The sequence below is a fragment of the Peromyscus maniculatus genome, chromosome 1, assembly GCF_049852395.1.
Source record: "Peromyscus maniculatus bairdii isolate BWxNUB_F1_BW_parent chromosome 1, HU_Pman_BW_mat_3.1, whole genome shotgun sequence".
NCBI lineage: Eukaryota > Metazoa > Chordata > Mammalia > Rodentia > Cricetidae > Peromyscus > Peromyscus maniculatus.
In genome coordinates, this window is record NC_134852.1 from 111,858,101 (window position 1) to 111,870,581 (window position 12,481).

Here is a 12,481-nt window from a genome sequence, read left to right on the forward strand (position 1 = left end):
TGTTTGTTTTTTCTTTTTTAGAGGGCCCGCCACCCAGCTCCCAAATAAATCACACACGGAGGCCATTTTTAATTATAAATGAAAGGCCTTAGCTTAGCTTATTTCTTGCCAGCTTTCCTTAACTTTACATTTCCCCCTCTACCTTTGGCCTCTGGGTTTTTCCCGTTCTCTTACTTCTGTAAATCTTACTCTTACTCCATTGTTGGCTGTGTAGCTGGGTGGCTGGCCCCTGAAGTCCTTCTTCTTCTCTGGCTACTTCTTCTAGATGTCTCCTTCCTTCTCCCAGATTTCTCCTTCTATTTATCCCCTCTGCCTGCCAGCCCCACCTATCCTTTCTCCTGCCTCACTAGTGGCCGTTCGATTCTTTATTAGACCATCAGGTGTTTTAGACAGGCAAAGTAACACAGCTTCACAGAGTTAAACAAATGCAACATAAACAAAAGTAACACACCTTAAAATAATATTCTACAACAACCCTGTCTCGAAAAAGAAAACAAGCCCCCAAAACCCAATAAAAAGAAAATAAAAACAAATTAGAATAGGACAAAACAAACAGAAAAAAAGGCCAAAGAAAAAGCACATGAGACACACATAAACACAGGGAGCCATACATTTTCACACACAGAAATCCCATAAAATCATGATACATAAACAAAAGACCTGTAAGGTTAAAAAAAATGCCCAAAGTATTATGAGGGAAAATCCTCCAAAAATACCATTGAGTTCGTTCTGTGTCAGCCATCTACTGCTAGGCACGGGGCCTGCCCTTAAGTGTGGTTTGTATACCCAGGGAGATTCCACTGGAGGAAACAAAATTTTCCTTTGTGGGAGTTAAAGATAGTTTCTGGATTAGGGATGGGAACTGTGTTTATTTCCCCTCTCAGTGCTAGGACTCCATCTAGCTTAGATGTATGCAAACCCTGTGCAGTTAAAAAAATTATTTTATGTGTATGGTGTTTTGCCTGTATGTGTGTCTGTGTACCTGTGCTTGCTTGCTGTGTGAGGAGGCCAGAAGAAGGTGTTAGATTCTTTGCAACTGGAGTTACAGATGGTTGTGAGCCACCATATGGGTCCTGGGAATTGAACCCAAGTCTTCTGGAAGTACAGCCAATGCTCTTAATCACTGAGCCAACTCTCTTTGTCCTTCTGACCCATCCTGTCCTCTCCTTATAGGCCACCCACTCACAAGCCACTTCTGGAAGGAGTTACTATAAAGTCACAGGCCCTGTGTAGCCGACAAGGAGGGAAGGCTACATAGGAACGAAGGACCTGCCTTTGTAGGAGGGCCCCCGGCACACTCTACTTTTAGCCTGTTTTCTGGGCCTCTGTTTCTATGACCTGGCTGCCCATGTTTAGTATTCCACTGTTCCACTCCTGGTCATCCTCTGAGTCTTCAGGCCTTCAAAAATCTATCCCTTCAGCAGGCCTTCTAGATAGGTACACTGTCCTTGGTTTTATGGATAAAGACAAACTAGATCTTATTGAGGCCTCTGGGCTTGGGGGGCAGGGAAACACTGATAGCATGGGAGAGGCAGCCAGTACATGTGCCTATAACATAGTGAAATAAACACCATAAAAAAATCATTGCTTATTCTTTTCTGTTTTGTTTGAGTTGGGTCTCTCTGTGGAGCTCAGAATGGCTTTAAATTCAGGATCATCTTGCTTTGCCATTGTGCTTGGCTTTGAGGGATATTGCTTTTATTTGTTTGCTTTTTAGACAAGGTCTTGCATAAGCCCTGTTTGGCTGTCCTGGAACTCACTATGTAGGTCAGGCTGGGCTTGAACTTACGGTGATCCTCTTGCCTCTTGACTGCTGGAATTATAAGCATGTGCTATCACATTCCCCCAACCCCCACCCTTCACCCCACTCCAGATGGACAGATCTTATGTAATCCAGGCTAGCTTTAAACTCACTGTGTAGCTGAGGACAACTTTGAACTCCTGATTCTCTTCCATCCACCTCCCAAGCCCTAGAATTACAGGCATATACTCCCATGCCTAGCTTCGAGGGGCACTACAATTTTTCACATTGTAGGACAAACAACCAAGAGGGGACCTGTTAGGGGCTCACTAGTTAGGGCTGCCCCATGGGCCCCGGCCCATCCAGCCTGGGGTTTTGCTTTGGCTGCTCCTCTGCTGGGAGTACCGAGTTCCCAGGCATCAAGGTCCACTTCCAATGCAGCCTTCTGAGTCCCTGCTTTTATACAGAGGCAGCCTTTCCTCACTGAGAACTCACATAGCACTGTGCTTTGGAATTTCTTAGACTCAGACCTTGCCTGTTTGTCTGCTTTGGGAGCTCCTGAACACTATACGTACAATCCCCATTCGCTCAATTCAACTTGGTGCCTAGTTCCCATGAGGAGGGGGCTGGGTGAATCCAGCAACTCAACTGGAGCAGTTAACCCTGGGATACAGGAGCAGGGCCATCTGGCAGTCTTGCTTCTTACTAATTCTATGATCTCAGGCAAGTTACTTAACTCCATCCTTAAAACCAAGATAATGGAAGTTGAGAGAATCAGTGGGTGAACACATCAAAGCCTTCAGAGCTGTGTCTGGTGCTCCCTAAGCATCCGGAAAACGTTAGCTATTATTATGACAGCTATTGTTAGGAGCCAGCTGGGTGTGCTTATAAACAACTCCTTATACCCCAGCAAACCGGTGCTGACACACACACAGTCTCAGAACTGCCACATTTTTATGTGGAAGAGGGTGGGTAACCCATTGGATGTATAACCCATTTTAGAGATGGAAATGACCCCAAGGAAGTCAAGGGCATCCATCACATTGCAAGAGCTGTTTTCTCTGTGTCAGCCATTGCTTTTCCTCCCACATAAAATTACTGCACAGGATGTAGCCCAGTACAGTAGGTAGGGTGCGTGCCTCGCATGAAGGACATCCTGGGCTCAGTCCTCAGCATGGGAGGAATTGTGTGTGGTGGCACATGCTTGGAATCCCAACTCTTGGGAAGTACAAGTAGAAGTACCAGAATTCAAGGCTATCTTTGGCTGAGTTTGAGTTCGAGGCTAGCCTGGAATACAGGAGACCTTGTTTCAAAGGGGGGAAAAATTACTCCATCCTAAGAGAGGGTTAAACAAGAGTTCCCACATGGTTCTCATCCTCAGCAAATCTGGCAGAGTGCTTGGATTAAAAGAAACATTTTGCCAGATTCCAAGTGCAGATGTGATATTTTAGGGGGATACTATCATCCAGTGGCAGATCAGCATAGCAGACTGACTTTTAAACTGGGGGCACATTCCAGTGTGCCACTTAAGGACTGGGCCCTTGGGCAAATTACTTATCACTGCCTCATCTATAAAATGGGGCTAATGACAGCACCTACTTCAGAGATGTTGTGAGAATTAAATTAGGTATCTGGGTGAAATGCCTGGAATGTTGTCTGCCACATGGTAGCTATTATAAGGCATGGCTAGTATTAATATGCCCAGTGTACACATGCATCAGACGTAAGGTGTGTGTGTGTGTGTGTGTGTGTGTGTGTGTGTGTGTGTGTGTGTGTGTGGTCAGATTTGATGCTCCTCACCCCAGGATTGGCTCTGCTTACATCGTGGGCGGCATCTGTCTCATGGGGAGACTGCCACCTGCTCTTTCCCTCTGGAAGAGCTTTCCTGAGCCAGGGAATTCCCTCCCATGGCGACCGACAACCACTCCAGACATTCTGATGCCAGATGCTCTGCCTACAACAGCGCAGTGGGAATTAAACCTTGACTTGGCGGCCAAAGCTGGTCTAGGAAGTCAGGCAGTCTTAGAAACCGGGGGCATCTACTTAGAGAGGCTGAAGTGGGAGGGGGGCATGGACGTGGAGGGGCTGCTCGGGCTGAGGGTGGTGCTGCAGACAGGGGAAGGGCGGGTGCCCAGCGAGAACAGGCAGGATGCCAGGGTGTCTGCCAGCCTCTGGGACGATCATTTTGGCTCCCCGCCCTCCAGCAGGCAGCAGGGAGCAGGAAAGCTTGTTTTGTTTAGGCATTAACTGGGCAGGCTGTGGGAAAATAGGCAGGCAGGCTTCCTAAGCTGGAAAGGGTCTACTTCCTTCACAAGGCAGGTCATGAAGTTGACAATATTGCCACTTCCCCATCTTGCTGTCCCTATCCCATAATCCCATCTTTCTCCTTTGGTCCCTGCCTGACTCTTCAGTAGAGCCTGAGGGGCACCCTCTCCATGGAAGGGCCATATACTGGTAGCTGGGCCTTGGAAAAGCATCTTAGTGGATCCCTAGTGTTACAGATAAGGCAAGTGGCTGAGGGAGAAGCAGGGACTTCCCAGGTGCCCACAGTAAGAGAGCCACAGGCCTCAGAATCTGGTTTAGGCTCAATCTTCCCTCATGGGAATAAAAAATATATAATAAAATTAAAAAAAAACTTTTTAAAGATTTATTATTATTTTTATTTTGAGACATGGTCTCTCTGTAGTCTTGGCTGTCCTGGAACTCACTATATAAACCAGGCTGGCTTTGAACTCAAAGAGATCTATCTGCCTTTGCCTTCTGACTGCTGGGGATTAGAGGGACACTCCATTATGTCCGGCTTATTTATATTTTAAAATTTATGTGTCTGAGTGTTTTGTTCATAGGTATATCTGAGCACCACTTTTGTGCCTAGTGCCTGCAGAGGCCAGAAGAGAGTGTAACTGGAGTTACAGATGGTTGTGAGCTGCTGGGTGCTGGGAACTGAACCATGGTCCTCTGTAAGAACAGCCAGTGCTCTTAAGCATGAGCAATCTCTCCAGCTTGGGAGATTCTTTTTATGATTAAAAAATTATTTATTTTAATTTTTTCAAGATAGGGTTTCTCTGTGTAGCCCTGACTATTCTGGAACTCCCTCTGTAGACCAGGCTGGCCTTCAACTCAAGAGATCTGCCTGCCACTGCCTCTGAAGTGTGGCTACCTTAAAGGTGTGGGCCACTGTTGTTGGTTACTTTAACTTTTTGGCTCTTTGGGGGCCTGCCACCAGCTCCCAAATAAATCACACACAGAGGCTTATTCTTAATTATAAATGCCGAGCCTTAGCTTGGCTTGTTGCTAGCCAGCTTTTCTTAATTTTAAGTTATTCCACCTACCTTTTGCCTCTGGGCTCTTTCCTTTCCTTATTTCTGTAATCTTAATTTCACTCTTTCTTCATGACTGGCTGTGTGGCTGGGTGGCTGGCCCTTGAAGTCCTTCTCTCCTTGTTCTCTGGCTCCTTCTTCCCCCAGACTTCTCCTTCTATTTATTCTCTCTGCCTGCCAGCCCTTTCTATCTTTTCTTCTGCCTTGCTATTTGCTGTTCAGCTCTTTATTAGACCATCAAGTGTTTTAGACAGGCACAGTAACAGTTTCACAGTTAAAAAAATGCAACATAGCCGGGCGGTGGTGGCGCACGCCTTTAATCCCAGCACTTGGGAGGCAGAGGCAGGCGGATCTCTGTGAGTTCGAGGCCAACCTGGGCTACCAAGTGAGCTCCAGGAAAGGCGCAAAGCTACGCAGAGAAACCCTGTCTCGAAAAACCAAAAAAAAAAAAAAAAAAAAAAAAATATTCCACAACAGGCCACCACTGCTGGGAATGATTTATTTATACATTTACTTTTAGACAGGGTCTCACTATATAATCCTGGCTGACCTGGAACTTGCTATGTATAAACAGGCTGGCCTTGAACTCACAGAGATCTGCCTGCCTCTATCTCCCAAGTGCAGGGATTACAGAAATGTACTATTAGGGCTAGCCTTATTTTGTTTTGTTCTGAGACAGGGGTCTCTCTCTACAGTCCAGGCTGTCCTGGAACTTGCTATGTAGAACAGGCTGGCCTTGAACTCACAGAGATCCTCCTGCCCCTGACTCTGTAGTGCTGAGATTAAAGGCGTGCACTGGCCTTAATTTTTTTTTTACACGTTTTATTTTGTGTGAACAGCATGCATGTGGAGGTCAGAGGACAACTTGTGGGAGTTGGTTCTCTTCTTCTACCATTTGGGTCCTGGGGATTGAACTCAGATGGTCAGGCTTGGCACAGGCACCTTTACCCACCAAGCTAGCTTGCCAGCCTGGCCTCCTCCTCCTCTTCCTTCTCTTCTTTAACAACAGAACTAGAACAACATGGGCCAGCAGAAAGCACTTTGTATAAATGGTGGTCCCATTTAATTCCACCATAACTCTGTTAACATCCATCCTCCCCTTTCGACAGAACAAGGGAAACCATTAGAAAAACGGCTTTCCGACGCCGAGAACCCAGAACGAGGCAGAAGAGGGACCATGCCATCTAACGCAAGGGTTTTGCTCGCTCCCTGAACTGTCGTGCTTCCACCCACCTGCCTGCCTGTTCTTCTCCCTGATACCTGGTTTTCAGAGTGGTAATCACAGTGCAGCTCCAGGTGGAAGCTCCCGCTGGCACACTTCACACAGACAGTCACTCAGCTTTCTCTGCTGCATCCCAGATCAGCAGTCATTGGCTTGCCTGCCTACTCAGCCCTTTATGTTTCATATACCTGACATTTCATTTAGCCAGCACAGCAGTCTCCCTAAGAGGGAGACAGGAAAAAAAAATCTTAGTTATCCTCATCCTACAGAAACGGAAACCAAGATGGAAGTGACATGCCTGGAAGCAAGTACCTGGCAAAGATGAGGTTAGAACTTAGGTTTCATGTCTCCTGACGTCAAAATCACGCGTCTGCCAGCTCCAACCATAGCCCTGGGATGGACACTCCTGTCCTTATCCCCTAAACTGTAATTCTCATGGGCTAGGGCCCCAAATGACCAGGTCACTTCTTCTACCATTGCCAGCACCTTAAGAATTTGCCTCTGGACTTAGATCTCTGATACCATTTGACAGGACCGGGCCTCTGACTTTCCTGGACTTTCCATGTCCCAATCACTGTTGTGACCTTTGGTCATGCATGGAGATTGGGAGCTCATTGGGACAGAGCCTTGGGCTCACCCCAGAGATCTACTTGTGGCTAAGACCAGAATAAAGACCTTGTTGAGGAACAGTTGCTGGAACCTAAGGCTTGGTTCTGCTACCAGCTCACTGTGTGCTGTAGGGAAAGCCCCTGGCCTGTTCCGGTGGGTGGACTGGCATTCTGTCTTGAGGAGACAGGTATACTCCCCAGGCTGACTGGAGGCAGTGGTGAGGGAGTCCAGTCAAGGAAGAATGACGAAGGGCAGTGGAAGTAAGGAAAGGTGACCAGGGGAGTAATGAGGTGAACGAGAGGAGTGTCTTCAAATCCAAGCATCTTCAGTAGCGTCCTCAGTTGGGTTGGTGAGGCCCAGGCAGGGAATGACTAGAGTCTGGAGGTGCTGACAAGAATTCCTGAGAAGCCTGTGCCAGCTAGGTGGGAAGATAATGACAGAGAAGAAAAGAAATGGAGAGGGCTGTGGAAGTGTGTGCGTGTGTGTGTGTGTGTGTGTGTGTGTGTGTGTGTGTGTGTGTGTCCGTGTCCTGCAGTGCAGCATGGGCAGGTGGATGAGAGAGGCTTCTAGGAATTATGTTGAATATCAGTAGAATTCGCCTTCCAGTTCCCACTTACATACCTATACCAGGCCAGCTTTTAATCCTGGCTCTGACTTTCAGTCACCCTCTGGCAGGTGCTTACTACAGCTTTAGAATCAGAGGGAGCCAGAAACCAGGGCTGGCTCTCCTTTATCGGCTCTGTGACCCTGGGTAGTTCATTTCATGTTTGAGCCTCAGTCTGAGACAATGGGGTCCTATGTACTATGAGGGGATGTTGTGAGAGCGGAAACACTGTAAAAAGCATACCCATTTCAATGTCTGAAGCATGGAGGCACAACAAGTGCTAGCTGTTAATTTCTTTCCAGAGTAAGAATTCCACATATGGTCTCTTTGATGGAAAGGAGCCAGTACCTGAGTGTACAGCCCCAGGGATGGAAACATTCCTCCCTCCCTCCAGGAACTGGTCTGCCTGGAAAACCTTCCTGAGATCCACAGAGATGTGTTAGTTGTCTCTGAGGTCACAGAGCATGGTGCTCTGTAGATTTCCCTTCAATAATCTCAAGAGATCTTACTAGTAGCATTGTGCTTCCTTACATTACAGAAGCAAAACCCAAGTCTCCATACTTGTCGGAAGAGGTCTATTTAAGTCAGGCTTCTGTAGAGCTGCTTTATTCCTGAGATGTGAGTGACCTTTTCAGTTTTATGCATGACACCTGACTTAAGCAAAGGAGGGTTTATTGTGGCTTATGGCTTAAGGGGCTACAGACCACCATGGAAGTCACATTGTACCTGCAGTCAGGAAACAGATTAAAGCTGTCACTCAGCCTGCTATCTCCTTCCCCCTTCTCACTCACCCTGGGACCCCAGTCCATGGGTATGCTGCTCACATTCAGGGTGGATCTTCCCTCTTTAGTTAAAACTCTCTGCAAACAACCTTAACAGACAAGCCTAGAGGTGTGTCTCCTAGGTGACTCCAAATCCAGTGGAGTTGATAATAAAGACTAACTCATCCTACTGGGAGAACTCTCCCGATTCCTTTATATAGTCTTCATAGAGGACAATGCCTAGTAGAAGGATTTGGGTTATGATTCCAAACCCATCACTTCAGGGCAAGTCATTAATTTCTTTTGGGTCTTTGGGTCCTTATCTGTAAAAATGAAGAAAATAATAATATGTCATAGGGTTATTGTAAACATTAGTTTGAAGAAACCATTAGAAAGTTTAGGATTTGGCTGGGACTGGTGGCACACACCTTTACTCCCAGCACTCTAGAGGCAGAGGCAGACAGATCTTTGTGATTTCAAAGCCAGCCTGGTCAATAAAGCTAGTTTCAGGAGGGCTAGGGCTGTTACACAGAGAAACCCTGTGTTGAAAAACCAAAAAAAAAAAAAAAAACCAAAAAAAAAAAAAATTCACCACTACTACCAAAAAAATCTAAACAACCCTCCCAAAAAACTTTAGGATTTGAAAAATGAATGTTGCAAATTAAATATTTAAAAATGATTTATTATTTTAAGTGTATGGATGCTTTGATTGCATGTGTATATGTATCATGTATGTGCCTGGTACCTGCAGAGGTCAGAAGAGGGCATCAGATCCCCTTGGAACAAGAGTCACAGATGGTTGTAAGCACCATGTGGTGTGCAGGGGATTGAACCTGGGTCCTCTGCAAGAGCAACAAGTGCTCTTAACTGCTGAGCCTCCTCTCCAGCCCATTTTTTTTTTTTTTTTTGGGACAGGGTTTCTCTGTGTAGCTTTGCGCCTTTCCTGGAACTCACTTGGTAGCCCAGGCTGGCCTCGAACTCACAAAGATTCGCCTGGCTCTGCCTCCCGAGTGCTGCAGCCCATTTTTCTTTTCTTTCTGTTACAGTTATTGATTTATTTGAGACAGGATCTCTGTAGATAAACTGGGCTACCACAAAGTCATGATCTTTCTACTTTACCTTCCCAAGTGCTGAGATTATATTAATTAGATATTTGATATCATGCATTGTATTCTTTACTGTATGTTATAGATGGGCTCCAATATCCACTGAATGCACAGTAAAACAGTGTCTAGGCTAGATACTAAATCTTCTAATATCCAGCAACTTTATATCCTCAGTATTCACTTCCAAGGAAGTGACAGAGGATAACCCCTGGGCCAGAGCAGCTGCACCTAGCACTAGAATTTAGCAGACCGTGGTTAGGCACTTGCTGTGTGCAGGACACTGCATCTGGGCAGGTGATGTCACCACTCCCCTTTAGTCTGGAACTCTGGATGATTCTGCCTCGCTCACTTCTACATCCTACTATTTGGTGTGGGCTTCACATAAAGGAGGGCAGCAGCAAATATTTTATCAGTGAATGAAAAAATGAACATTTATTGAACATTGACCATGTGCCAGGCCTGCAGTTGGAGACATTCTAATTAGTACAAGTCTGTAAGGATAGTTTATACCCCCATTTTGCAGGCGAGGAAACAAAAGGCGAAGGAGTACAAGGCTCAGTGGTGAGGCCGAGAAAGGGGCCGTCTCCCTACCTCTAGCAGTTGCCCCACGGTGGTGTTCAGGACTCCGGGTTCCCAGGCACTGTTCCCTTGCCCCAGGCCTTCCCTGATCTGATTGAGGACTCAGGTGGCCAACGGCCTCAAAGAAAGCAGAAATAGAAGAGTAGGTTTTCTAGTTTATGCACAGCTCTAGAGCTGTTACTTCCCCACACAGCATGTGAGTTAACTCAATGTGAAACACCTGGGTCCAAGTCCCACTTTTCCATCTTTTGGCCAGAGGCAGTAAGTTATCTGGCAAGTTCCCCTGGTCTAGGCAGGCCTCATGGACCTTCCTTTTTCGCCTGAACTGTGTTTCTGAGAACAGTTACCCGGGACTGCAAGTTCTGTGTTGAGCGTGCGTGTGTGTGTGTGTGTGTGTGTGTGTGTGTGTGTGTGTGTGTGTGTATCCAGCTCACATAGCGGCTGTGTGTGGATCTGAGGCTCAAAGCAGGTGCTGAGGAATGAGGAAGAGGTTTTTCTACTATTCCAAGCAACCCAAGGGAGACTGATGCCCACTCCTCTGGTGGTCTGGATAGTAGAGCAGGAAGGTGCCTGAAGGGATCCTCCTGAGATATGAGCACTGTCTTTGTTAGATGAGGCTGAGTTCATCCAACTAGTTCCAAGTGGGTTGACTCAGAAGTTCTGAGTCCCAGACAAGAGCTTCCTTCAAAAGCTCCCCCATGGCTCTTGCTGTCCCTCTGTTCTTATTCTTCACCTACTCCTTCCCTTTCTTTCCTCTGCCGAGCCGGGGATGAACCCAGGACCTCTATGGCTGCTAGGCATGGGCCCTAACACTGAGCAAAGCCCACTCCCCACCCCGAGTCCTTGCTTGTTTCTTTATAACCCATAGAACCCTCCCTGATTCAAGGAGTCTAGTCATGCCACGTGACCTTGAGACCATCTCCACCTCTCTGACACTCTGACACTAGCCTTCCCATCCGTGATATGGGAGTGCCCGACTTAAGAGCTTTTCCTTCTTTTCCAGTCGACTCCACGTTCTCTGGCTAAATGCTCTGTAATGGAGGGCCATTCACTCCTTTGCCTAGCAATTGTAGGTTCTTCCCACCTGCCCTCCTCCAACGGCATAGGCCTGGCACCTGCGGCCAGTTGTAAAGGGACTCATTCATGCTCAATTTCTCAGTGCACACACAAAAAAAATGCTGACGAGGGAGGGTATCCGAGGGGCAGCAAAACCGGAATTCTCCTCGCTACCCTCTCCTCCCTGCAAATCATCCCACTGCGAGCGCAGCCCCCCTACTCCTGAGAAATCCCATACAAACGGTGCAGCCGCACACGCCGGGCTGGAGGCGGGGGCGGCCTGTGCGCGTGCGTCGGCGCCGAACCCTCTCCCGCCCACGTGCGCGCTCCCGGGGGGGGAGGCGCGCGCCCCAGCGGGCTGGCGGGAAGGCGCGCGGGAAGCCCCCAGCTGCCTTCTCCGTGTGTGTGGGGGGAGGGAGCCTGGGCAGCGTCTGGAACGTTCCACTCGCAGAGAGAACCGGGGGGGGGGGGAGGAAATCTCCCGAGCCCCGCTCCCGTTTCCATCCTTCCCCTCCGCCGATCCATCCATGAAGTCTCCCCCCCTCCCCGCTGCTCACGCCGAGATCCGGAGCCCCGTGGCGCGGCCTCGCTCCCCCCTGAAGCAGGCGGTGGCCAGAAGCGCTTCCCGCTGCCGCCGGAGCGGGGCGCTGCGGCGCGCGCCGGGGCCGGAAATTCCCGCGGCCTGAGTGGTTGGCGGAGCCCAAGCGGGGAGCGCAGCCCCGCCTTCCTCCTTCCCGGGCCGGGCGGGGGCGTCGGGCACGGCGAGGGCCTGGCTGCCCGGAGCGGGCGGGTGGGTGGGTGGGTGGGGGGCCGCCGCGTCAGCCAGCTGCAGCCGAGCCGCGGCAGGCGGCCAGCGCGGACCACGGCGGCCGCTCCTCCTCAGGCGCCCGGCGAGCCGCGAGCCCCGCAGCGCCCCCGCTCGCGGCCCCCGCCCCCCTGGCCGTCCCCGCCTCCTTCCCTCACACACCCCCCGGGCCGCCCGGGCCCCAGGCTTTCCCGGCGCTCCTCCTCCCTCTCTCCACACTCTGCTGCGACCCGGGTGCTGCCGCCGCCGCCGTCCGCCAGCCTCGCTGTCTCCGGGGCAAGTTCTCCTCCTCCTCAGGCTCTCCTTTCACACACACGCGCGCGCGCGCGCGCCCGCCCTGGCTCGCTGGGCCGCCCCCTTTTCTCCAGCCCTGCTCACCCTCCCAGTCCTTTAAACGCCGCCGTCGGGGGTGGGCGGAGGATTGATGTCCCTTCAGCATCATGCAGCCGCCGCCGAGGAAGGTAAGGGCGCCGCTGGCGGGGGGGGCTTTGGAGATTTTGGGGTGGTGGTGGTGCGTACAAAGAACGCGGCTGGGGAGACCGCTGCGCCCCCTCCCCCTTCCCGCAAGGGGCCGTGACCGCTCTCGCCTCTTGGCTTGTCACTGAGTTGCCGCCTGCTCCAGGCAGGGGGTCGCGTGTGAGGTGTCTTTCCGACCGAGGGGCGGCCGGTGCTTGTCCA

The 12,481-nt window shown here is 49.7% G+C and overlaps 1 protein-coding gene across 3 annotated transcripts in view; it reads left to right on the forward strand.

Moving 5' to 3' along the window:
• The window catches only part of Fchsd2 (FCH and double SH3 domains 2), a 246,047-nt gene that overhangs the window by 14,332 nt on the left and 219,234 nt on the right, over window positions 1–12,481 (forward strand). Inside the window, exon 1 of one of the 3 annotated variants that reach the window (XM_006982124.4) lies at window positions 11,988–12,264. The exons of 1 other annotated variant lie outside the window; for it this stretch is intronic. In XM_006982124.4, coding sequence (XP_006982186.1) covers window positions 12,244–12,264 — 21 coding nt within the window. In that variant the 5' untranslated portion in view covers window positions 11,988–12,243. Of the gene's footprint in view, window positions 1–11,987; window positions 12,265–12,481 lie in introns of those variants that run through there. One more of the 3 variants, XM_016000690.3, reaches the window with a different exon arrangement.